At 42.4% G+C, this 27,879-nt stretch overlaps 1 protein-coding gene across 1 annotated transcript in view; it reads right to left on the bottom strand.

Annotated features, from left to right (window-relative positions):
* The window catches only part of TOX3 (TOX high mobility group box family member 3), a 132,213-nt gene that overhangs the window by 25,478 nt on the left and 78,856 nt on the right, over nt 1-27,879 (bottom strand). Inside the window, exons 3-4 of the mRNA XM_084812983.1 lie at nt 12,714-12,779; nt 6,559-6,816 (exon numbers count right to left, since the gene is read on the bottom strand). Of these exons, the coding sequence (XP_084669109.1) occupies nt 6,559-6,816; nt 12,714-12,779 (324 nt within the window). The remainder of the gene's footprint in view (nt 1-6,558; nt 6,817-12,713; nt 12,780-27,879) is intronic.

Here is a 27,879-nt window from a genome sequence, read left to right as displayed (position 1 = left end):
CACAGCCATATGTTGCTACTGGGAAAACCATAGCTTTGATTATACGAATCTTTGTTGGCAAGGTGATGTCTCTGCTTCTTACTATGCTGTCTAGGTTTGCCATAGCTTTCCTCCCAAGGAGCAAGCATCTTTTAATTTCATGGCTACAGTCACCGTCTGCGGTGATCTTGGAGCCCAAGAAAATAAAATCTGTCACTGCTTCCATTTCTTCCCCTTCTATATGCCAGGAAGTGATGGGGCCAGATGTCATGATCTTAGTTTTTCTAATGTTGAGTTTCAAACCAGCACTCTCCACTTTCACCCTCAACAAGAGGCTCTTGAGATCCTCTTCGCTTTCTGCCATTAGGGTGGTATCGTCTGCGTATCTGAGGTTGTTGATAATTCTCCTGGCAATCTTAATTCCAACCTGTGATTCATCCAATCCGGTGTTTCTCATGATGTACTCTGCATATAAATTAAATAAGCAGGGTGACAATATACAGCCTTGTTGTACTCCTTTCCCAATTTGGAACCAATTGGTTGTTCCATGTCCGGTTCTTACTGTTGCTTCTTGTCCCTTGTACAGGTTTCTCAGGAGACAGGTAAGGTGATCTGGTATTCCCATCTTTTTAAGAATTTGCCAGCATTTGTTGTGATCCACACAATCAAAGGCTTTAGCGTAGTCAATGAAGCAGAAATAGATGTTTTTCTGGAATTCTCTTGCTTTCTCCATGATCCAGCGAATGTTGGCGATTTGATCTCTAGTTCCTCTGCCTCTTCGAAACCCAGCTTGTACTTCCGGTAGTTCTCGGTTCACATGCTGCTGAAGCCTAGCTTGTAGGATTTTGAGCATTACCTTGCTGGCATGTGAAATGAGTGCAATTGTACGGTAGTTTGAACACTCTTTGGCATTGCCCTTCTTTGGGATTGGAATGTAAACTGACCTTTTCCAGTCTTGTGGCCATTGTTGAGTGTTCCAAATGTGTGGGTATATTGAGTGCAGCACTTTAACAGCATCATCTTTTAGTATCTTAAATAGCTCAGCTGGAATACTGTCATCTCCGCTGGCTTTGTTGTTAGTAATGCTTCCTAAGGCCCACTTGACTTCACTCTCGAGGATGTCCGGCTCAAGTTCAGTGACCGCACTATCATGGCTATCAGGGACATTCAGATCTTTCCTGTATAGTTCTTCTGTGTATTCCTTCCACCTCTTAATCTCATCTGCTTCTGTTAGGTCCCTGCCTTTTTTGTCCTTTATCATGCCCGTCTTTGCACAAAATGTTCCCTTGAGATCTCCGATTTTCTTGAAAAGATCTCTAGTCTTTCCCATTCTATTGTTTTCCTCGATTTCTTTGCATTGTTCATTTAAGAAGGCCTTCTTGTCTCTCCTTGCTATTCTCTGGAACTCTGCATTCAGTTGGATATATCTTCCCCTTTCTCCCTTGCTTTTCGCTTCCCTTCTTTCCTCAGCTACTTGTAAAGCCTCCTCAGACAGCCACTTGGCTTTCTTGCATTTCTTTTTCTTGGGGATGGATTGAGTTGCTGCCTCCTGAACAATGGTATGGACCTCCGTCCATAGTTCCTCAGGCACTCTGTCTATCAGGTCTAATCCCTGAAATCTATTCCTCACCTCCACTGTATATTATCAGGGATATGATATAGGTCATACCTGAATGGTTTAGTGGTTTTCCCTATGTTCTTCAATTTAAGCCGAAATTTTGCAACAAGAAGCTCATGATCTGAGCCACAGTCAGCTGCAGGTCTTGTTTTTACTGACTGTATAGAGCTTCTCCATCTTTGGCTGCAAAGTACATAATCAATCTGATTTCGATATTGACCATCTGGTGATGTCCATGTGTAGAGTCGCCTCTTGTGCTGTTGGAAAAGAGTGTTTGCTATGATCAGCATGTTCTCTTGGCGAAACTCTATTAGCCTTTGTCCTGCTTCATTTTGTACACCAAGACCATGCTTGCCTGTTATCCCAGTGATTTCTTGACTTCCTACTTTGTCATTCCAATCCCCTATGATGAAAAGGACATCTTTTTTTGGTGTTAGTTCTAGAAGGTGTTGTAGGTCTTCATAGAACCAATCAACCTCAGCTTCTTCGGCCTCAGTGGTTGGGGCATAGACTTGAATTACTGTGATGTTGAATGGTTTGCCTTGGATTCGTACTGAGATCATTCTATTGTTTTTAAGATTGTACCCCAGGACTGCTTTCCCCACCCTTTTATTGACTATGAGTGCTACTCCATTTCTTCTAAGGGATTCTTGCCCACAGTAGTAGATATGATGGTCACCTGAATTAAATTCGCCCATGCCTGTCCATTTTAGTTTGCTGATTCCCAACATGTCGATGTTCAGTCTTGCCATCTCATGTTTGACCACCTCCAGCTTACCTTGATTCATTGATCTTACATTCCAGGTTCCTAAACAATATTGTTCTTTACAGCGTCGGACTTCCTTTTCACCACCAGACACATCCACAGCTGAGAGTCCTTTCGGCTTTGGCCCAGCCGCTTCACTCTTTCTGGCGCTACTTGGAAATTCCTTCTGCTCTTCCCCAGTAGTATATTGGACACCTTCCGACCTGAGGGGCTCATCTTCCGGAGTCATATCTTATAGCCTTGTGATACGTTCCATGGGATTTTCTTGGCAAGAATACTGGAGTGGGTTGCCATTTCCTTCTGCAGTGGACCACATTTTGTTAGAACTCTCCACCATGACCTGTCCATCTTGGGTGGCCCTTCACAGCATAGCTTATGGCTTCACTGAGTTATGCAAGCCCCTTCGCCACAACAAGGCAGTGATCCATGACGGGGGGGGGGGAAGGTTTTTACATGGTAACAAAAAATAAGTTTATGTTATTCTAATGGTTTCAGTTTGGATAAAATATTGTTTGTCTTTTTAAAGATGTAGGACCTGTCTATCAATACTGATTAGCAACTTGCCAACAAAGATGCAATAATATATGACGAGCTGAACGCTGATGCATGCAGGCATTGTTCTGCAAGTGTAGACGAATATCATAATTATTTTATGGTCCCTTATTTAGTTCTTTCAGATACAGTAAGCCCAATTGACCATGAAATGAAATTTCATAGTTAAAATGCCTCTTTTACATGCTTTTTATTGCTGTAATATTTTTTATGGCTCTAAGGAAAGGTAATTCGTGAAATATACAATTTAAAGATGAATTCTATCATTAATAAATATTTATCAGTTTAATAAAGAGCACATTTTCAATAAATAATGACAGACATTTATCACCACATCTTTGGAATGTAAATTAGATATTCAGAATGGGGCAGTCTAGAGAAGAAAACAGAACTAAATGGAGAATTTGGGAGACATTTTTGGATCACCAGCCGCTCCCTACCATCCCTACAGCTTCCCTTTCCCCAAAATATTTAGGCTGCAAACTTCTCTTTCATTATATTTACTTACAGTTGATCCAGGAGAACAAGAAGACAGAAGAATAGTTTAACATTATAAACCCTTTCACCCGACAGAAAAATTATTGACACCTTACACGGGGCTGCTTTTAAGGTTGGTCTGGAGGCTGTAGTTACTGCAGAATTTTGCAGCCAGGTTGGTGATGGGAGCAGCATGTCACCAATAGTGTAGCGGAGCCAGTGCTCACAGGGATGCAGCTCCAGCAAATTTTTATTAGCAGGGATGCTGACGTCATCCGCCATCTCCCTCAGACTTCCCTGTTCCCTCTGAGCTTAGCTACAATCTCCACAGTAGCTCAGGAAACTGGATTTTCCAAGCAACAATATATTGTCATGATTATTCCTGTTGTAATACAAACATTTTTCTCCCTCTTGCATAATACTAGAACCTGGGGTCATCCCATGAACCTAATTGGTGGGAGATTCAGGACAGAGAAAAGGAAGGACTTCTTCACACAGCGCATATAAACTATGGAATTTGCTACCACAAAATATAGTGATGGCCACCAATTGGGATGGCTTTAGAAGGGGGTGAGACAAATTCCTGGAGGAGAAGGCTATCAATGACTACTAGTCCTGATGGCTATGTGCGACCTCCAGTATCAGGGACAATATGCCTATGTACACCAGTTGCTGGGGAACATGGGCGGGAGGGTGCTGTTGCACTCATGTCCTGCTTGGTCTGATCCAGCATGGCTCATCTTAAGTTCTTATGTTCTTAAAGTATTTTGGGATGGCCTAATCTTGAATGAGATCCATTGCTTTTCAGAAGAACTGCACCCTAGTGGAGATGAAAACTGACAGAACTGGTTTGCTGAAATGGATCAACACAGCTGCCTGCATTTTTGGACTCTCCTTAGGGGCGTGGCTATGGGGACTGTCATGATGAGCATCTACTTCAACATTTACCACTACACCACTGCTTAATAGCCAACATTTATGCCAAGAGAACCACACTGGTTGCCTATATGCTACCGGGCCAGGTTTAAGATTTTGGTACTTGGTTATAAAGCTCTAAACAACTCAGGACCAGGTTACTTAAGAGATCACCTGACCCCCTACCTCCCTGATCAGTTGCTGTGCTCATCAGGGGATACTCTCCTGGTGGTGACCAAGATTTCAGAGGTCAGGTCTATGATGTTTCAGAAAGCTTTAGGGCAGTATCCAACTGTGTTGTTCCATTAGCGCAAATGACACTGTACTAGTGGAAACTAGGTTCTGAAACAAGGTTCTGTGCGCAAGAGAAAATCCAACTAAAGTTACATTTGTGCAAGCACGGCTGCATAACCAGTTGTGCATTATGTTTGTGCAACTCGTTGTGCACCTGTTGTGCAACTTGTTGCACATTCCATTTGTTTAACCTGTTTTGCAACTGGCTGCCTAGCCATTGAACACCCATTTGCACAAGCAGAATGGGCAACCGCTTGCGTGATGGAAAGAATCAGCGGAGCTCCGCTACTGCTATTTGAGTTTGCGGAATGACACCATTGGATACTGCCCTGAGTATCATAGCACTCACTCTCTGGAATTCCCTACTGCTATAAGTTAGACAGGTGCCACCCCTTTGGTGTCTACTGAAAACATACTTTTTCCAACAAGCATTCCCAGAAAGGTACTGTTGTCTTCTGTATACAGAAATAATATACACTATTTAATATATGATCTTATACTGGATTGTTTTGTACATCCCTTCATAAACTGTGTTAAATAAATAAATAAATAAATAAATATAATGAACAGTCAGGATCTTTGTTGCAGTAATGCTATCCTATTCAGCTATAAAGTAGCTGTCATCTCTGCAAATAAAAATGACTTCACAGAACTAAATTCACAGTTACCATACTTTCCAAATGAGTTAAGCATACGACAGGCTGTATAGCTTACACACTGAAAGCATTCAGGTGTGATATCCACATGTGACTCGCACTGTAAAGCACAGAAGCAATGGTCTCAGAAAGGGCCTGTATAGATTACAGAGGCATACAATGTCGAATTGAATCAACTGAGATGAAATCCACTGCCTGGTTGAAAAGGAACATGAACACCTCCTGACTCTAGCTATGTCTGCAGGTTTTCTCCCCTGAACACCATTTTCGGCAGCTCAACTTTCAAAACAAACAAAAAAGGTTTCTAGAAATAGCCCATTACAATCCATGTTTTGGTCACCTGCTGGTAGATAAAATGCATCCATTATGCCCTTCCTTTGCCAATAGCTCATGACTTTAAATTCCATAATCTATATGACAACCATGGTTCCTGAATCTACAACTTTCCTTGCATCTCAAGAACACCTCTCCAATCTCTTCAATCTGGTCTGACAGAATTAGTTTTGAATTTTGACGAATATTCAAAGTTTTATTAGGCAGTTTACTATCCCTGTACATTAAAACAAAACAAAAAAGCAGATTCCATCATGTTCCAAACACCCTCTCATTTGGGAAATTTCACTGCAAGATCTCGGGGTTATGGATGACTCCTATGCTAATTTCAGAAACTGAAATTAGTCTCACTGAACTCTATGGGATATACTTCCAAATAGGATACAGTTGCACTGACAATGGAATAGGTGAATATACATTAGGGTGCCCACTCAACATTTCCAAAAAGTAATACTAATAAGATGCTCTTCTGATGTCAAACACTAGGGACATCAATTATGCTTCATTGACTAAACGACCTAGGTTTGGATCCAGATTTATGCTGGATCAATTGCACTGATGGAAGTGGACTTTCCCACCCCCTCCTTCCCACAACATCTTCTCCAGCCCCCTGAAAATGCTACAGAGAAAGTCAGGAGACCCTGCTGAATCGGGGAGACCTGTAGTGTGCATGGGGATCCCCCCAAATTGGGCAGTGAGACCTTCCATGGGCAGAGCCTCTCACAGAAGGCAGATCCTGCGTCCAGTGCCTAATAGGCTGATTTTACCCCCCCCCAGCCCCCCACAAACCTCTGGCAACAAATACTGATGCAGCATTGCGTGTAAGGAGTACAGCATTATACTGCTTGGTGGTTATTTTGTCCTTTTTGCCAGATAGTTATTGAGGCTGGGGGAAGTTTCACACTCTTACAGTGCTATGTCATAATAAGATACAGTTTGGCAGTCAAAAGACACAGAACAGTTCCTACCATATGTAATCCATTGCTTTGGATGATGCCATCTTGCTCTACGAGGTTTCGAGATATTGTAATGGAAGGAAGATCCAAGCTCTGCGGTGGAAACTGGGGTGTAAACTCATTTCCTTGTGCAGCCAACTGATCACTTAGGCCTTGAAAGGGCAAGAGTATATCTGCCATTCCCAGGTTGGTGGGATCCAGTTCAGGAGGTGGGGTAATTGGTGGGATCTCAAACTCTTCATCTCCAAGGCTTGGAGTATGGAATGTTTGCTAAAAGAGAAAAAGAAATGGCAGCAACTGCTCTGCAATGAAACACTGCTAAATATTGCCGTCTGCACAGTAAAAGGGGCTCTTTTACATCCTGTAGAGTTTAGCTCACAAGCAAACCTTTTTGTTTTGTTTTTCTAAATCACAAGTGTAGCAAGATTCACATCTGCCCAATTTCATGGATCCTCCCAATTAAAGATTTAAGTCTCCTTATCATATGGCTCTAATGATGTATCAGTATTAACTGTTTTTTAATGCACTCTTAATTAGCAACATCTGTCTTTGTTGTTGGAATGAACATCAGCTACATTGGGTTGTGTTTTTTGGAATTTTCTTCGCGGGAGGGTCTGCATAACAAATTGCCAGTTTATTGGTAAGTTTGTAAAATAGCACAAAGAGCTTACACATTATTCTGATGCTTCAATAAAATGCTGGCAATTTTGGTAGTACACACACAACATTAATCTGGCAGTGAATACTTCAGAACCCCTTTACAACCCATAAATATGAAATATTAGAATTCTGCTTCAAGTTCCCTCCTATTCCCCTTATGGAGTATAATGGACTCTTTGATATGAAGGTGGTTGTTAGGGAGCCAGGTCTTTATGGAGACCAACAGCTTATAAACGGAGGTGCTTTTGTTTTGTTGTGTTTTACCTGGAGTAAGGAGTATGTGTGTGAATGGCAGGTTTGTTCTGAAAAACACATATGCCTCTGCCCAAGAGATGTTTATTTCTAGCTATCTTCAGGGTTTCTAAATGCATGTTTAAAGTCAATTTTTATTCTAGATCAGGTAATGCTGAGGTGCTGCTCTTCTTTGGCTGAAATGTTGCTTTTATTTGGAACAGACACACATGTTCACACACACATACAGATGGAGGATGTTTTGTTATCCCCTCTCTCCTTCCCAACAAGAGCAAGGCCTGTGACTCCCAATTTCTTAATATCTGGGGGACAGCTTTTTCTGAATTAAAAGAAAGGTTAGCTTAATCTTACACTCAAAAGTGTATGTGTGTAGCAGTATGTAAGGGATAACCCTCCACTTGTTTAATAAACACATCAGGCTGCAGCGGAATCATACTCACTAGTCATTCCCCCTCTACAATAGCGTCCAAACTGAACATACACTCTCCGGTGGCTGTGCATTTGGTTTCAGTGTCAAGAGGGGCTACAGATGTAGATTTGTAGAGCTCCTCTATGCTAACAGGATAGCATAGCCAATCAGGGACCTGCTTGTGTGGAGGAGCCGTATGTGTTTACATCTGTACATGAGTAGACAGTGTGTCGGAATGAAGAGAGTATGGCTAGCAGGTAGGAGTCTGCTATCCCATCACACATTCATTGAACATGTTGGGGGAAGTTCTTCTAAACACCCCTTGAGTATGGCTAGCAGGTAGGAGTCTGCTATCCCATCACACATTCATTGAACATGTTGGGGGAAGTTCTTCTAAACACCCCTTGTGTATATATATATTTTTATTCATATTCCTGAGTTTCTCCCTGAAGAATGCTAAGGCATCTTCCTTGCAACTGATAGCCTAGTTAATATTGCCTTCTAGCACCCTACTTTGTTCATGTCCTACATGTGGGTTTTTCAGAGGCAGCTGGTTGGCCACTGTGGGGACAGAATCCTGGACTAGGCAGGCCTCTGGTCTGGTTCAGCATGGCTCTTCTTAGGTTCTTATGTTGGCTAGGGCTGATGGGAGCTGGAGTTCAACAACATCTGAAGGGCCACAGGCTCCCCAGCCCTAGAGTAAGTGAACTCAATGGGGCCTCCTTCCAAGTACACATGCATAGGATCAGGCTGCACATAGCTTAAGAACATAATATGAACCATGCTGGATCAGACCAAGGGTCCACCTAGTCCAGCATTCTGTTCACACAGTGGCTAATGAGCTGTCACCCAGGAAACCACAAGCAGGACATGAGTGCAACAGCACCCTCCCGCCCATGTTCCCCAGCAACTGGTGTTAGGAAGGAGTGGGTGGTCAGGGCAGGTGTTAATGGTAGTCATGGTTGGGCACCAGCTGAGCACCCACACCCCAGCAGGGCCTCACTGACAACAGCCCTCTGGAGTTGCTCCTCCTCTTCACCATTGCAACCTACTTGTTCACTTGCCTCTCACACTGACCCAGACAACAACGGTGGTGAGAAGGAGGAACAGTAGATGCCGCAGCCTAGTTGCTCATTGGCTGTCTGCCTGTCAAGCAAGCAAATGGAAGCAATGATGTGAAAGAGGATGAGGAGCAATAGCAGCTACTGACAATGATGGTGAGACAGGCTCATTGAGGGAGGAGCCCTCAAAAACCTGGAGCCAGCACTGCTAGCACCACACAGCAAACCACCATACTGAGTGCTACTGCTTTCCCATCCACCAATCTACACCAACAACAACAACCTTGCTTTCCAGAAGCAGCACCACTGTGTAGCCAGACAAACTGTCCTGTAAACCCTGTTGTAGTACAAAGAGATGATACTGGGAAAAAGGTGAAAACTCAGAGCTTAAGAATGATGCTTTGGGTTGCAGCCAACATGCTGTTTTAGGACATGCAATGTCACTTTTGGGTTTGTTTGCTTACATTAGCTTAAAATGTTTACTGCAAAGGTGGAGCAGTGGGGGGTAGAGGAGAAGGGGAAGGGAATCTTCCTTTATGCATTATTTACACTGTCTGAAAGAATGACTTAATGCCAGTTAATTTAAAAATGATATGTTCGGTGAAAGATCTCATTAAGTGCTGGAAATTGTCATCCTTCAAACTGTTAATGATGATATAAATTAATAACCGCTTGAGAGAAAATGGAAACTGAAACACACGAACAGGGAGGAGGAAACTCTTTACTCGCATATAAAACCTGTCAGCTGTCATTATTGGTCTCACACCAGAAATGATGAGGTAACAGACAGTTAACAGTCTGCAGGAGTAACACTGTCTTTAGAGACTCAGTCTCGGTACACAACACATACACACACACACACACACACACACACACAGTGCAACTTAATTCCAGTTCTGAAAGCTTTGTCCAATATTACAGAAGCATTTATTGATGCTTTATTTTTTTAAAAAAGAGGAAGACGAAGAAGGGGGAGACTTGAAGTTCACCAACACAAAAGGATGGATTGGCCATGGAAGGCGGATGGCTAATGAACATAACCCTATGGCTACATTTGCAGTTAGGTTTGGCACGAATGTGGTCTAGTAACAGATGCAATGGTAATTTGCGACTCATTTGCTACCCCATTACTGCTTAATGAAATCTAACATATCACATTAACAATATGGATAAACACTCATTCCTGATATGTGGCATTTGGCTGTTTTCATTACCAAAGTAATTAACACTTGAAATATTATTTCAATAAATATTTAAGATGCTTCAGGAATTAAAAGGAAAAAAAGGGGGGTCACCGCTACCATGACACAGAAGAAAATTACAGCACAAAGGTGCCATGTCAATTTCCCAGCTTAGGTAGTGTTCTAACGCTAATGTCACAATAACCACTATGGAGCATGATACTAAAAGAAGTAAAATGGTTTTGGATTTGATACGTCCACACCCAAAATACTGATGTTCACTTAAGAGTAAGAGTTGAGTAATTGAATTTACCTGTATAGCAGTAATTGCAAAGTTATACTCAAAATGCAGTGCATATATTACTGCTCAAATCATATTCTACTTCTTCAGTTCAATTAAACCAGTAGTTCTTATGCATTTTATTTATAGTATTTCTAAGCTATAGATTTCTAGGTATTTCTGCTTTCAGAGCAGAAGCCTCCCAAAGCATAAGCTTTGGAGGAGACAGTGGGACTGATTTTGAGAAAGGACCTGTTTGATGTAAAAAAAAAAACAAAAAAAAACCCACTACACTTCCAGACATATGCAACAGAACTGTATGATATTGCAGCATTTTCTCCAGAAGTGATATTTATCATGCTAATAATATTTTCTTACAAACGTGTGGTGGTTGTGGTGGTGGTGAAGTAGTGTCATGTATGCCTATGAGTGTTTTTCAAAGAAGAAGAGAGAGAGAAGAATTCAAAGCATTGAACTCTATCTTATGCCATGACTGCTATAAGTAATGTATGGATAAGTGGACGAAATGAATGAAATCTAAATGGGGAGAAAGCCTCATGTTGAAGTAAGTTGTCTTATTCCAAATCACTGGGACTATTCACATTGTAAGAAGTGCCTGGATGTCATGTAATTTGATGGTGGAGAAAGGTACTGGTATGTCCAGAACAGTATCATGGTTTTAAGGGGTTATGTTACCAATCACAATTTTAAGAGCTATTAACTTTTCATACATTTTGCTCTTAGATTTCTTTAGGGGGTAAAAAAACAACCACCACCAACCCTCAACAAAAGCTGTGTGTGTGGTTAAATGCCATCTGCACTGAAATGTTAAAAACATTTGTTCCTTTTGATAAAAATGCAAATCTGGAGAGCTGTTGTATCAACATATAACAGCCAATGTCTGACACGGTGAATTATCACAGCTGGAATTAAATTGTCTTTGAACAGCTGCTGGCAGTAGAGCTTTCATCAATGTTTGATTCAAATGGAGGAATGAAATTCTACAGAATGAAACATCATGTTGTCATTACAGATGGGGGTTTGTGTTCATTATCACAACTAACACTGGAGCCAGTGCCAAGTAATCTTCCCTTATCTAAGCAGTCTTGTTGGAGGAGGAAGAAGAAGAAGAAGAAGAAGAAGAAGAAGAAGAAGAAGAAGAAGAAGAAGAAGAAAGAGAGAGAGAGAGAGAGAGTCATTGTTTTAAAAATCTGCTCATAAAAACACTACAAGTAACACAGCTACATTTACTGCAACAATGCATTTTTCTCCCCTATAGTTTTTCTTCTACACAGGGTGGGGAGTTGGGAGTATATTCATTGTGGGGTGATGGTGAGGGAGAAGATGGCTGGCTTTGATGCAAAAAGGTCAATCTGCCCATATTTTTAATAATCTGAAGACATTTTTGTGCATGATATTCACCTTAAGCACAATTCAGATGTACTATGCATTGCAATCCACATTCTCTCTCCGTTAATGTGAACAAGACACAGGGAGAAAGGGAGAAGCAGACTAATCCATGTGCTAATACTGCTAATGTACCCTTTTGCTGTCGGTTGGAAGAACACTTGCTTTGGCCAAAAAACAGCTCATTCTGGAACTAATATCACTTACCACTATTTTGAATGTTCTTTAACTGGCTGCCACAGGGAGAGGATGAGATATTGTAAGAACAGCTACAAGAACACCCATGGTCGGCACACCCTTCTCCTTACTCCCCCTGCCCCCGCCAACCCATCCTTCCAAGCTAGAGGCCAAATTCATCACCTCCATGACCTAGTCAGGCCCCATCAATTCAGATCTAATGCTTCTTCTTAAGCCTGCTGGTGAACGCTTTCAGCTGAAAGTCTCTTCCGTATTTTCCCCAGAAAACAAACGATGCCACCGACTGTGCTGCTTTCCCTTTGTTTTCCTAATAGTGTTAAGAACCCAAATTAAAAATAAAATGTTTGTATCCGTGACCATAATTAGCGCATTAGCTTCTAATGAGTGCTACTCTGTTTGCTTTAAAGATGTACACCTACTGTGCTTTGCATTTGTTTCCTTCTGGTTAATTTTTTTTGTTCTCCCGTATATAAAAAACAGATTTGTTTCTATTGACATGCTATGTAAGTAACAGTCTTATGGACAGCTAAATTGACTGGTAATGGAGAGCTGTCAGGTTATTTTCTCTCTCATTAAAGTCTTTATTTTGTGCTCCATAAAACACATACACAATTCAGCACTTCGCCCATCATCCGTTGAAAGTCTGTAAAAATTATCAAAGCAAACAGCAGAATTGGAGTATAGATGGGGAAAGCAGGGGAGAAAAATCCAACACCTACCTCATTTGCAGTAAGAAATGCATTACTTGCTTCTGCCATGTTCATGTAGTTATTGTTGTTGCCAAACTGAAAGAAAAAACACACACATAGGTACCTACATTTTAACATATACCACAATAAAAAGAATAAGTTTAAAATTCACAGAAGATTTTTGAACAAAGACATTGTTTATAATAGCTTTAGTAGTGGTGAGACAACTCCCACTCCCCAAAATATATATACGCTACAAGAATCACTTTAATACTGCTGCTGTAGCTGAATATTTGATAAAAATGAATTGCCACACTCTTAGCATTCCCCATATTTCCAAACAGACCAGTGGCCCTTCAAATGTTAACAAATGCATTGGAGGTGTGCAGCAAGATGGAAAGCAGGTCCATATTACTACCCATGCGAAAACCAACGCTCATATAAAGACCATCAGTTGGGGAGAGACACTGCAATGTAGGAATATAGGAAGCTGCTTTATACTAGGGCTGCGCAGGGACCCCCCCCCCCATCCTCCCCAGAGGCCACTTTGAGGCTTCTGAGGCAGACCCTATCTGCTTTGGACTGATTCACACACACACACACCCGACCCACATCAGCCTCTGGAGCTGAAGTGGGATTCAGATATCCGAATCCTGCTCCCCCACCCCGACAGCCCTGACGTGCTGCATGAGACCCCAGCTCCTTACCTGGGCCTTCAGGATGCACACCGGCAGCGGTCTTCTTGTTCCAGGGGGTTGCCACTGCCGCTGCAACCAGCTCCTTACCAGGGCCCTTGGGACGTGCACCAACAGCCATCTTCTTGATCCAAGGAGTCGCCATTTTTAAAATGGTGACTCTCTGTATTTCTGGAAATAGATCCGCGCAAATTGTGGCTGTCACGTAGGGTACATTAATGTTGCATGCTTGATGGCTGCCATTTGCACTGGATCTATTTCCAGAAATACAGGGAGTCCCCGTTTTAAAAATGGCAACTCTCTGGAACAAGAAGACCACTGTCAGTGTGTGTCCTGACTGCCCAGGAAAGGAGCTGGGGACTGGGCGGTGGTGGTGTGGCTGGACTTCCAGATCACGCCGAGGCACTTCAGAGTGACCTGACCCACTTTGTGGCGCTTTGTGCCCCCCCATGTCACCTTGGAAGCGGCACGAAGCACCATGCTTCAGCGCAGAGTTTGGGCTTCAGGCCAAAGTGGTGTACAACCCTACTTTACACCAACGTAGACCTCCATCTAGCTATATATTGTCTCCACCAAGGAGTAGAGAACCTGTTTCAGCCTGAGGGCCAAATTCCATTTCAGAGAAGCTCTGGGAGACTGCATTTCAGTGGTGGGAGGGGCTACAGGCAAAGGGGGCACACAAAAAATACCCCAAATATCAAGTATATCAGCATATTTTAAGCTTAAACTTCTTAGGAGAGGCATTTCAACCATTTAGAATGGTGGAAAACTGCACAAAAGCCAGGAAACCACCAAATGATCAGTGACTGGGGGAAAGGGTGGTGGTCATCAGGGGACCCCAAGGGACCAGATCTGACCCCCAGGCCTGAGGTTCTCCACAACTGGTCTATAATGTCTTGCAGTAGCTCAGCAGGGCCAGCCCTGCCATAAGACAGAGTGAAGTAGCCATCTCAAGCAGCTGAATTGCATGTCATGAAGGGACAGCAAACTGTTGTTATTTAATTTATTATTGGTGCATTTTTTCTGCCAGAGTCAGGGAGAGAGTACTGACTGGCCTTGCATGCTATGTACCTTGACCCGGGAGAACATCATTTGCTGATCAACCCAAGGCAGAAAAGTGTCTTGGGCCAACTCTGCTCTAGAAAGTTTCCTACAGGAGTCCTTCCCAGCCCTATCTAGAGATGCTGGGGATTGAATCTGGGTCATTCTCCATGCAAAGTATGTACTGTACCAATGAACTGCCATCCTTTCCACTGGACATGGTGTAGGCAAGTGTTTTTGCAAATTATGCATCTCAACCAGACACACAAATACCATGGTTTGTCTTTCTGGCACAAGGAAATCAAAGAATTTGCTGCAAATACATAAGAATTGGATCAGGTCAAAGTCCATCTAGTCTGGTATTCTGTTCTCAACAGCCAGATGATGATGGTAAATATTTATAACTCATACTTCTGCAATCGCACCCAGAACGGTGTAAAACAAGCGTAAGTACCTAAATCTAATAATAAAAACACAAGTGGAACCTGCAGCAAAAGACTGCAGCATGGAGAGCTGCTGTTGAGGACTGTCAATGGCCACAGAATGACTGTTGGGGCACAGGGGTTGCTTGCTGTGTGTGTGATTGTATTTCTGCAAAAGCTGAGGTTCCCCCAAGGCTGCTGATAACTTTGTCTTATGCATGGGCAGTGCTGTTTTGGCTACATAACCAATAGCACTCACAGCCTGAGTATCAGAAATAGAGAGAATGTTATGACAATAATTTAAGTTCAAATGATTAAGTTCAAATAATAAAACAACTTAGTAACTGAGGCAACAACACAATCAGTTTAAAAGCTTGCCAAAGAAATGGGTTTTCCACTTCTGTCTAAAATAATTTAGAGAGGAGGTCAGATGTAACACAGTTGGGCCATTCCAGAGCCATGGCACCATCACTGAAAAGGCTCTGTCTCTTCTGCTCATGCATCCAATCCCATGCAATGGCACTAAGGGTACTCGAGGCCAATCTCAGGGTATGGGCAGCTTTTCATGGGAAGCAAGTTGATAATAGGAGTTGTTAACCCATCTTCTACCCTATTTGTCTAATCCTTAAAGAGGCTTATCCAAGTATGTTGGGTCATACGGGTGGTAGGACATCTATACATGTCAGCACAGTGCTATTCTTTATTTGGCACATCTTTTACAAAGGGTGAGATGAGCCAGTGTGGTGTACTGGTTATAGTGTCTGATCTGGATCTGGATCTCCCGAGTCCTACTGTGACACTTTTAACAACAATGCCACGATGGCTCATCCCCAGTGGTGCAGCTAGGTAATTTTAAAGTCTGAACCTAGGTTATAGGCACAAAGAAGAGGTATTGGGTCTCCAACCTCCAAGTAACTTGTCCACATCATCAGACTGCACAAGCTGAAAAGTCTCCAAAAAACCATGACGAGATGGAACCCTGGCTGACTATGTCAAAGCAATGGCATCCAAGTCAGACTGAATGCAAGCAATTTTGTCTACAAAATGTAATGCAAATTGTTCACCATGAGCCTTGAGGGTTCAAGCTGATCTCCCAATCCTACAGAGAGATGACTTTTCACCACTTGATAAACCTCAGCTGGTTGACACTGCAGAGACACGATGGTGGCAGAGAAATAATAGTTGGAGTGTTGGGCTAGGGTTGGAGAGTCCCAGTCATGAAGCTCAACTGGGTGACCAGTTCACCCAGTGTGTGACCAGCCTGTCACTATTATTTTTTTTTATTTTTTATTTATTGCATTTCTGTACCACCCCACAGCCGAAGCTCTCTGGGCAGTCTACAAAGGTCAAAGCATTAAAATACAATATACAAAGTTTAAAAGCCATTTACATAACAGCAAACAGACAACATACACAAACAACATATACCTAAAAACAACTTTGAACTAAAAACAGTTTAACAAAAAATCCAACAATAAAAGCAACACAGCTTAATTATTTATTTATTTATTTATTTATTTTATTTAATTCATTCATTCATTCATACATACATACATACATACATACATTTGAATCCCTCCCTATATCGTTAAGATCTTAAAACACCAACTCTCAGACTTAACCTGCTTTACAGGGCTAATATGATGTCATGATGGCTATATGCTGCCTCCAGTATCAGAGGTGATATGCTTATGTACACCAGTTGCCAGGGGACATGAAAGGGAGGATGCTATTGCACTCATGTCTTACTTGTGTGTTCCCACAAGCAGTTGGCTGGCCACTGTGTGAACAGAATGCTGGACTAGATGGACCCTTGGTCTGATTCAGCAAAGTTCTTCTTACATTCATATGTTCTTCTTAGGGCAGTTGCAAGGATAAAATGGGGGGAGGGGGAGACCTGTACAGCACCCTGAGATCCTGTGAGGAACAGTGGAATAAAAAATAACAAATAAACAAACATAGCCCTCCACCCCAACCCAGCAGGAAAATTCCTGTAGCACCATGTCACACACTCACTTGATGTCTCATCACCACTTGATGAGTCAACATGTGTGAATTCATTGGAAAGTCCTATTTGGGCCAAAACATAGATTCTATCTGCAATTATTTACTCACACATGCTACCCAGCCCTGGATTCTGCACTTCACTTAACATGAAACCAAGCCAGACTGATCGTTTTTGAAGATGAGTAAACAGTTGCCCTGGACTATTGTTTGTCCCACACAGATTCCCTTTTTGTGAAAAACTTGCCTCCCTATAAAGGAAGGAAAACCAGCTTCCTCTGCCCTCTGGAAGGGTCTCTTCTTAAACTCCTGTCCTCTCCATCTTGACAAATACAATCAAATTGTAAGAGAGAAAAGTCTTCCTTACACACTTCATGGGAATGAATGACAGAAAAGAAACACATCCTTGTTCAAAAAATAAACTGTGTGGGAAAGTCAATATTTTTGGAACCCCACATCCCCAACAATCTCTGTTCCTCACTAAAAATTATGACTAGCTCAAGTTCTCAGTTTGGGGCCATACTGTAAGATATAAAGTCCTGGACATATAGGTGCATCTTTATAGTTGTTCCAAATAAATATTGGCATTTCACAAGCTTTGATTTCCAGGAAGAGAACCCACTGCTGCATTATTCTATTGCTAGATGCAACGATCAGCCAGGAAGCTTCAAGCAAAACCAAATCAACTACAATTCCAGTTTCACAAGTGTCTGTATTTAAGAAGATTTTAGCCTTGTTGCAAGGTTTATTACTTAACATTAACTGAAGTCAGAGCCTTAAGACAACATTAATACGTTATCAATCATCAAATTGGCTTGTTGATATCAAAATGCCTTATACCAGGTCAGACTGTTGGTTTATCTTGTTTAGTACTGTCTGTGTTGACAGGCAGCAGCAGTTTAGGGTTTCAGACAGAAGTGTTACTGAGCCCTACATGTAGATGACAGGAACTGAACCTGAGACCTTTCACATGCAAAGCATATGCACTACCACTGAGCCATGACACTTGCCCTAAAAGGCTAAAGGCACCATCATGTGCAGATAGTTGGGTGCCTCCAAACTTGGAGGCAACCAACTATTCAATGCAGGGTGGGCAAAGCGTGGGGGGGGATCTTCTTCTCCACGATCCGGCTGCCCTGCATTTGCGGCTAGACAGCCAATTTCGGCTGTCTAGCCAGGGTGCCTCAGAACAGGGGGTGAGGGAGGCCAGACGGCACATAGGAAGCGTCATAACAATGCTTCCACCATCCCTGCCCCACCCCAGGAAGTCTTTTCAGCTGCTCCACACTGCTCTTCTGTGCACAGACCTGGGGATGAACCAGCAGGGGAGCAGGGAGGGAGTCTGTTGCCTGGGAACTGACCATGGCATGCTGGCTCCGAGCTCGGTTCCCAGAAAATGAAAAATCCTATGGCTATCTAGATGCTGTCTAGCAGCCAAAGGATTGCACCCTAAAGGGATTAAGAGGCTATGCTAGCATTTCCTCTTTCCTCTTGGTTGTGCGTAACTCAGTTATATGCTTTGCTCTGATTTAACAAGTTTTGCCAGAAGACAACCATGTTAAGATGTCTGTAGCAACTACGTGAGAACAACAACATATCTGACAAAGGAATCTACAAGGAACAGCTTACTTGACTTTTGTAAATTGTGAACAGAGAGGTGATTCACGCAGTCATAAAGTTTTTGGAAGCACCAGGAAATTGCTGTTCATACTGGCATCCTATGGATGCCTTGCCACTGTCACCATATGTAGGAATATGTTATATGCACCTTACTGTTTAATCCTGCACATGGCAGCACACAGCCATAGGTCACTGGCAAGAGTGTGACCTACAAAGTAATTTGAAACAAGTCTTCACAAGACCAATGGTTGTGTGAACTGGCCTTGAGATCATATATCACGTCCACCAACTACTTCTGGAAGCACTGTAAATCTCCCAAAGTCTTTCTCATTTGAGGTATTTTTCTAAGCCAGCCTTCCCCAACCTGGTGCCCTCCAGATGTTGTGGACTTCAACTCCCATCAGCCCCAGCCAGCATGGCCAATGGTCAGGAATGCTGGAATTTGTAGTCCAAAACATCTAGAGGGTGCCAGGTTGGGGAAGGCTACTTTAGATTTTAAAAAGAGAGAAACTGATAATGACAACGGGGAAATGAGTTGTCCTAGTTCTTTTTTGTTAGTTGAAAGTGAAATCTCAGGAACTGGCACCTCTTATTTGAGCCTGCTAGATTTCTGTTCATCTCTATCATTATCCCTTTGCCAACAGAACTGCAGTTGATGGAGATAAGAGATATGAGAAAAGATATGAGAAAAGATAAGGGTCTTTTCCATAGTGGCGCCTAAACTGTGGAACAGCCTCCCTCTTCACCTGGCTAGGGTGTACCATGTTGCAGCTTTGTCCTTATTGGACAGCCTTCTACAACGTGGTGTTTTGGACTTTGATTCCCATCAGCCCCAGGCAGCATGGGCAATGGTCAGGAATGCTGGGAGTTATTGTCCAAAACATCTGAAGAGCACCAGGTTGGGAAAGGTTGTTCAGTGAGGACAAAGCTGCAAGGAAGATGGCAAAAAAGGAGAGGACTTTTTCGGAGGTTCCCCACACACAAACACACCATTTTGTCATACTCTCCCCACTGAAGTCCACATGGTGTCAACATTATCATCCTTTCAGCACCAGATTAAGACTTTCCTCTACTCCTAGGCATTGGATAGCATGTGATAAGGTTGTAACCAGTCTTGGGATTTCTATTGTTGATTATTTTTAATAATTTTTTGTATGTAAACAGTTTTTATATTATGTTTTATATTGTATTTTAAAGGTTTTAATCTTTTGTAAATCACCCCGAGAGCTTTGGTTACTGGGCAGTATAGAAATGAAATAAATAAATAAATGAAATGACATAAATAATTGTGACAGGTTAGGGACATAAGAAGTCAGAGAATGGGAAAAAAATTACCAAGCAGAGGCTAGGTTAAATGGAAACACTTATTTGAAAGAGTGTTTGTTTTTTTAAAATAATAATAATAATAATAATATTGATATTGATATAAAAAGGTAAAGGTTACATTTCAGCTGGCTGAAGTTCTTTAGTTAAAGTGTAATGTGAACCTATGAAGTCAGAAGCAAGGATCGCTGAGGTCAGTGGAGCTGACTCCCAGATAACTATGCACAGAAATGCCCTAACCCCAGCGCCAGCTTGTCTGGAAGAAGGGGGGACCATTGAGGGCGGGTGGGGAGAGAAGGGGTGGCTCTGTGCCATTGGGTATGTGGCCCAATTTTCAACCCAAGCCTTGTTGTTTGACTCTTCTTTGACCCATCTCCACTCGCAAATGCAACCATGCTCCATAAACTTAATTGTGAAGTATTATTAATGCCTTATTTGTTTGTTTTGGATGTCTGTTTTTTATGATGGAGTTTCACCCGAGTGTTAGGTCCTCTGAGTATAAATAGAAAAGGTGTGTGTGTGTGTGTGTGTGTGTGTTTGTACACACATACACACACACACATCCTGGTGGCATGATTATGGATGATCCTTGGGGTCATGACTAGGGGGTTGTCATGATGAGCTCCTGCATGTCAAGATTTACTGTTAAATGACTGCCTAATTTTTTTTAATCACTCTTATCCTAGAAGTGAACACAGAGAGAAACTGAATCTACTAATCTAGAAAAGAAAAACTAAAGCCTAGGGGCATAGGAAGCTATCTAATACCAGGTTGGACTACTTGTCCAGTCATTTCCTAGCCCAGTATTGTCTATTCTGACTGGCAGGGGGCTCTTCAGAATTCAGGCATAAAGGTTTTTCTCATCACCGACTCCTTTTAACTGGAGTTGTCAGGGATTGACTCTGAAACCTTGTACATGCAAGACATGTGCTCTGTCACTAACCTATGGGTCAATGATAGAGCACTTGCTTGGCATGCAGTAGGTCCCAGGTGCAATACTTGGCAGCTCCCGGTAGGGCTAGGAAAGAATCCTACCTGAAACCCTGGGGAGCCGTTGCTGCTAGTCAGTGTCGACAATACTGGGCTAGATGGACCAAGGGTCTGAGTCAATATAAATAAGGCAACTTCCTATGTTCCTATGCCCCACTGAATTGGTGTAGTCGAAGAGCAGCAGTTTCCTTATATCCTGCACACTATGCCTCCATGGAAACTGGTGGAAGGCCCAGTTCACACTGGAGGCTATCTGTGAAGTTAAGGGGAAGATCTTGTGCTGCCTCTCGACCACAATAATTCAGTGCCTCTCCAGCTGAATGCATAAGCTTGGGGAAACTGAAATGAACATTTGTTGCAAAGGTCCAGTGTGTTCCAGGTTACGTCTACAGAGATTTATATTTCACAAATAAATAACAGAAAAGGTATAAAATGTCATCAAGGCATTCAGTTTTTCAAAACACCTACTCCACATTTTTGCAGTAATTTATTCTGTCCCCCAAATCAAATTTTCATGGTGACTTTTTGCACACAGACTTATTACTCATTATTCATTCAGGAGCTGCAAAACTGGCACGATAAGACTTTTTCTTGTCGCTGAACCGAGAACAAAGTAGGATTTACATGAGAAACACTAATGGTTCTTAAAAGAGCTGTTCTCTCAAACATTAGCAAAAAAAAAATCACTAAAAAAAAAAAAAGATATCTGAAATGGAAAACCTATCAGCACAGACTGTGTATATGCTAAAATTCCACAGAAGTGCAAAAAAGTGCAGAATGTGGTCATTTACAGCCATTTTCCACAAAAAAAAATATCCAGTTGACATGGAAGGAGCAAAAACAGAATGCAGGCACACTGCAAACCTGTAGTTGCAGAGTAAACAACACAAAAGAGACAAACCACATGCTTTGTTAGAAGATAACCCTGTAGCCAGGGCACAAAGCTAACCTAAGACTAGGTTAAGCTATTTTCCAATCAAACCTAGCCTTGTCTTCTCTGACTGACAGCAGCTCTTCAGGGTCTCCCATCAGCTGCTACCTGATTCTTCTAACTGGAAATACCAGAGAGTGAACCAGGGACTTTCTGCATGCAAAGCATGTGCTCTGCCACTGAGATACGGTCTCTCCTGACCTGGCAGGGAAATGTCTTCTGGGCCCAAAATATTGCAGTCAATAAGAGCTTGGGTTTAAGCAAGTTCCATTTGTCAAGTCACACCAAAGGAAAGTTTATTGGGTGTGAATTCACACTGTGAATCATCCTGTACCTAGGCTTGTAGGGTTGCAAATGATCAGAGGAAACTCAGGGACTGAATCCCTTATTTCCTGCACCACTGGGATCACTGGTTGGGTGACTGGAGGCTTCACTCTTTCTGACCCTATGAAATCAAGCCTGCATTTCTTCTCTATTGTAATTAAGAATATTCTTAATATTCAAGTATGAACTGGTTTGTGTGTGCGTGTGTATTGCATAAAAGGGAGGCTTTCAGGGGACAAAATGTTTCCTGGAACACCCACGTGCTTGCCTTGTTTCTCTCATGTTCACAGGTGCTTGAGCACCAAATTTTTTGTCTTCTTCCTTGCTAGGTGACAACATGGTGAAGAGTGAAAACAGAAAGGATTAGCCTCAGAGTAAAGGAATGTAAACGTTTGCCCCTGTAAAGTCAGTAAAAATGGATGCTTTTTGCAGGGAGGGGAATGTGTTTTTTTCTTAAACTAGGGATGCACGGATTTTGTAGGCTCCGCTCCATCTTTATTTTACAGATTGTCAGGTGCCTTTCATTCCATCATCTGCTCAGTGACAGAATCAGATTTTTCCAATTTCCCCAAATTTGTGCAAATTCGCATTTGCACAAATTTGCACTTGCAAAATGCACACACAACCATGCACATTTTCATACTTTCACATATGGGGGAAATGCACATTTTTGGCTTCTGTTTTTTAAGTATTTTTCAACAAATAAATATGCGTAAAATTCCAGAAAGTAAAAAAAAACACAAAAAACAGTCTGCAAGTCTGCAGAATCCATGCAACTTGGGAAAAGCTGGTCTGCTGCAAAATCTATGCGGTGGATTCATAGAAGTCTGAACTCATTTGATTCCACTGCAGATTCCTCTGATATCCGTATGGACTACAATGGGGAAAGACTGTTTAAATTCTTCCCCCATTGTAGTTCAACCCTGTTGTTATTATTGTGTACAGCTTAAAGCAGCCTTCCCCAAGCTGGTGCCCTCCAGATATTTTGGACTACAACTCCCAGCTTTCCTGACCACGCTGGCTGGGCCTGCTGGGAGTTGAAGTCCAAAACAGCTGAAGGGCAGCAAGTTGCACAAAGCTGGCTGTTTGTTTTCGGGCACTGTGATATCTAGGTTCTTATCAATCTACAGAACATTTTTAAACTAGTCAGTGAAATGCATCTCTCTCTCTCTCTCTCTCTCTCTTTCAATTAAGAATCCATTTAAGGAAAATTAAGGTCGACAATTCTGTAACAGGAGAGGTTCTTTTTCTTCCACAAGTAAGAATGATCATTAAAATGTTGCCAAATGCAAAATTAGAGGTGAAATTTACATTTGGGGTTCAAGAGTAAGCTGGTTTCCTGTAATGTATTTTGCAGTAAAGCACTGTCCATGCCATTCCTAGATTGTGCCTGAATCAACATCTAATTTGGAGCTGCTGTTTCAGGTGAAATATCTGAGGTATTTCCAGGGAAGACAGCTTTCTCCTAGTCGATTTCCTCCATTTTGCTCTTACTTCGAGTCCCACTCCATCTGCCTTCCAGTTTCACATGGAGAATTTCAAAATTAGTGCATGCACAGTCTTCTGCGGGTTTTTCACGTTTTTCCTCCTTGTAGGTCAGTAATATGGACTAGAACATATGTACATTGCTTAAAACTGCAAATCTAAATATATAAAAAAGAATCTTGATATGATTTCATCAGGATACCTTTGTTTTGCGTGGTGTGACTTAATTAATTCAAATGAGGTAATTATGGAAATAAAATGCCATAGTTTGGGAAATAAAAATTATTTTGGAAATTAGAAGTTTTGGAAAAAAGAATTAAAAAGCCAATTGCTAATGCAATAGTCTTGCTCTGGAAACAAGACCAACTACTTCTCAACATCTGGAGAAATGTTTAGATGGGGAACATTTCGTGAGTTTCACTACCTATTACCTAACACTCAACAAAGGAAACTGACAGGGAAATCAATCCTATGGGGGCAGGAGAGGAGAATCCAAGGGGAAGGCACTGCCAAATCCAAATCCCTGCTGCATTCAGGTAGGAGTGGGGGTGGCAATGGGGGATGGCATTTTCCCAGGTTTCTTTTCTGCATTCCTTTTTTGGCTGGTTTCCCCCCCCCTCTAGAATTTCCATCCCTTTCTTCCTAGTGGGAGGGAAATAGGTATGCCAGTTCCAGTGCCAACATACTTTCCCCATATTCTCCATGGGTGTTGGGGAATGAGAGGACAAAGTCTCCCCTGATCTGTCACCCTTTTTGCTGTTACTACCATCAGAGTACCAATGGCAGAGCGGCAAGTACAGTGGAGGCATCCACATCCACAATGGGGAGACTTCATTTCATTTCTTTATTATATTTCTATACCACCCCATATCTGAAGCTCTCTGGGCAATTCACAAAAAAATAAAAACCATTAAAATACATTCTACAAAGTGCAAAACCATTTACATAAAACGTATAAACAGACAGCACACAGGGAGACAATATATCTCTAAAAACAATTCTTAAACTATCAACCGAAGACAAATCCAGGACCTGATTAAAAACTCATCATATGCTGTCAAATGCCGAGACAAGAGGGCAGTTTTAAGTTGGCACTGAAAAGATAAGAATATTGGCGCCAGGCATCGTTGCGGAGATCATTCCATCATGGGGGGGGGGCACCACTGAGAAGGACCTCTCCCTTGTTGTCACCCTCTGAGCCTCCCTCGGAGGACACTCCTGGAGGCCTTAGATACTGAACATGGTGCATGGGTCAGTTCATGCTGGAGAGGTGCTTCATGCTGGGAGAGGTGCTGCAAGCCCAGACCTTCTCTCCCTTTCTGCACGCAGAACAGGAGACACACACGTTCCTGTAGCTCCTGAGGTGCCCTTCCAGGAACTTTAGGATTGCAGCCTAAAGTTACCTTAAGGCCCTAAAACAAGGGTGCAGAACCTTTTTCACCCCAGGGGCCAAACTCCATTTCAGAGAAGCTCTTGGTGGCTACATTCCTATGGTGGATGGGGCCAAAGGCAAAACAGGAGAGGGCAAAAAAATCAAACATACCAGCATATTTTAGCATAAAGCCCTTATTGTCAGTAATTAAGCCTTTTGACGAGAGCTGTGCACAAAAGGACTCATGGAATTCTCCACCTTATTTGTGGGCAGAGAAATTTGGGAGACAATGTCACTGAATTCCTCTGGAGGAGGAGAAATTCTCCATAGTTTCTCCCAAGTAGGTCTCCCCATTGGTGGGCTTGTAGCACAGCTGCTTTCTTTTGGGGTCAGGGTGTTGGGTTTTTCATGCTGCAGCAGCACCAACACTGTTGGCCCCCATTTTTCATCCATCCATGCAGGTGTGAGTGGGGGGCAGTGTTGTGTCGGGCTCCAGGGATGAGGCGGAGTGAGTGCTCTGCAAAAAATCTGTCCTCCAATTTCCTGAAAGTTTTCTTTCCCCATGAAAAGAGCTTCCATTGTTCTGCCTCATTCTCAGGATGTTTTATAATGTGTGTTTGTGGTGTTTTTGAATTTACCTAATCACAGCTAGTCTCTCAGGCTGCCTGCATGTCCTAATCTGAAAAAGCCCTATGGGAGGAATTACCTCATGGTACCTTAAACTGGCCTTAACTGAAGTGCAGGAAGCTGAGGAGGCAACAGGCTGCCAGAGAGATGAGCATGCAGTGAAAATCAGGACACTTGCACTCACTCCATGGCCACCTTCTAAGTAAGGTAAGCCCAAGAAACCCAAACCAAACCCATGAGAATTTTTCCAAAATTTCTTCACTGTTGAATATTCTCTTAAGTAATTTCTATCAAACGGAATGAGAACAGTCAAAAAATGTGGGAGAAATTTTCAGCAGAATACTACTTTTGACCTTGTAGAATGGGGGGGGGGTGCTAAAAAGCTGGTAAACCAGCACACTATCAGCAGTTGGAGAATAGGGCGTGGGGCCATGGACTTCTGGGGATCCCTGGAGGATTGGATTTGGCTCCCTGGAGGGCCAGATTTGACTCTTGCAGACCTGGATTTGGCCCCTAGGCATAAGGTTCTGCATCTGTGACCTAAGCAATAATAATGATCTTAGGCTGAAATAAGAACTGAGTTAGAAATCATCCTCTGAACTGTTAGCATGTGAATGTAATTACTGTAGGATCTACAGCTAATCAGCTGCGAATTGTATCCATTAATTAGTATGGGCCCTGGAGAAATGAGGGGAAAAATCAGTAACGATGTTAACACTGAAAAGCACTGATGCCTGCTGAAACGTGGTCTCTCAGCATCTGAAGTCTAGCAGGTGGCTCCAGTGGTCCAAGTAATTTTAAAAGCTCTCACCTGAAGTAGAGAGCAGGAATTACAAAACATATCTTACATATCTTTTGTATCTATATGAGGCTTATTATTAATGGCTTTTAATTTAACGAACTCATGGTGATCAGCTGGGAACTGCTATAAATCATGCTAAATAGAACAAAGAGTTCCATATGCATATTCTCCCGGTGAAATATTTAATCTAGGAGAGACAGGACAAAAATCTCTGTACGAAATTGCTCTTATGGTGGAATACACCTTTCACCGCTCTTGTTTATACAACTGTCATTTCATTTTAGTGGATTTCACACGGGAGAATAGCTCACTGGATTACAACTGTATGTTTTCTTCAGGTTTTCACCCTCATTTAGCCAGATCACTATATAAGTATTTGAGAACAGATTTGGCAGAAGACCAAAGAATTGTTGTTGTTGTTCAGTCGTTCAGTCGTGACCGACTCTTCGTGACCCCATGGACCATAGCACGCCAGGCCTTCCTGTCCTGCGCTCTCTCCCGGAGTGTGGTCAAGTTCATATTCATTGCATCGGTGATGCTATCTAGCCATCTCATCCTCTGTCGTCCCCTTCTCCTTTTGCCTTCAGTCTTTCCCAGCATCAGGGTCTTTTCCAGAGAGTTTTCTCTTTGCATTAGGTGGCCAGAATATTTGAGCTTCAGCTTCAGTATCTGTCCTTCCAATGAGCACTCAGGGTTGATTTCCTTTAGGATGGACTGATTTGACCTCCTTGCAGTCCAGGGGACTCGTAAGAGTCTTCTCCAGCACCACAGTTCGAAAGCATCAATTCTTTGGTGCTCAGCCTTCCTTATAGTCCAGCTCTCACAGCCATACATTACTACTGGGAAAACCATAGCTTTGACCTTTGTCGGCAAGGTGATGTCTCTGCTTCTTACTATGCTGTCTAGGTTTGCCATAGCTTTCCTCCCAAGGAGCAAGCGTCTTTTAATTTCATGGCTACAGTCACCGTCTGTGGTGATCTTGGAGCCCAAGAAAGTAAAATCTGTCACTGCTTCCATTTCTTCCCCTTCTATATGCCAGGAAGTGATGGGGCCAGATGCCATGATCTTAGTTTTTTTAATGTTGAGTTTCAAACCAGTTTTTGCACTCTCCACTTTCACCCTCAACAAGAGGCTCTTTAGATCCTCTTCACTTTCTGCCATTAGGGTGGTATCGTCTGCATATCGGAGGTTGTTGATAATTCTCCCGGCAATCTTAATTCCGACCTGTGATTCATCCAACCCGGCGTTTCTCATGATGTACTCTGCATATAAGTTAAATAAGCAGGGTGACAATATGCAGCCTTGTTGTATTCCTTTCCCAATTTTGAACCACTCGGTTGTTCCATGTCTGGTTCTTACTGTTGCTTCTTGACCCTCGTACAGGTTTCTCAGGAGATAGATAAGGTGGTCTGGTACTCCCATCACTTTAAGAATTTGCCACAGTTTGTTGTGATCCACACAATCAAAGGCTTTAGCGTAGTCAATGAAGCAGAAATAGATGTTTTTCTGGAATTCTCTTGCTTTCTCCATGATCCAGCGAACATTGGCGATTTGATCTCT

Source organism: Heloderma suspectum, chromosome 8, assembly GCF_057233095.1.
Source record: "Heloderma suspectum isolate Gila_16-S chromosome 8, 16-S_ref, whole genome shotgun sequence".
NCBI lineage: Eukaryota > Metazoa > Chordata > Lepidosauria > Squamata > Helodermatidae > Heloderma > Heloderma suspectum.
The sequence above is the reverse complement of the archived record's forward strand: the minus strand, read 5'-3'. Positions and strand labels throughout refer to the sequence as shown.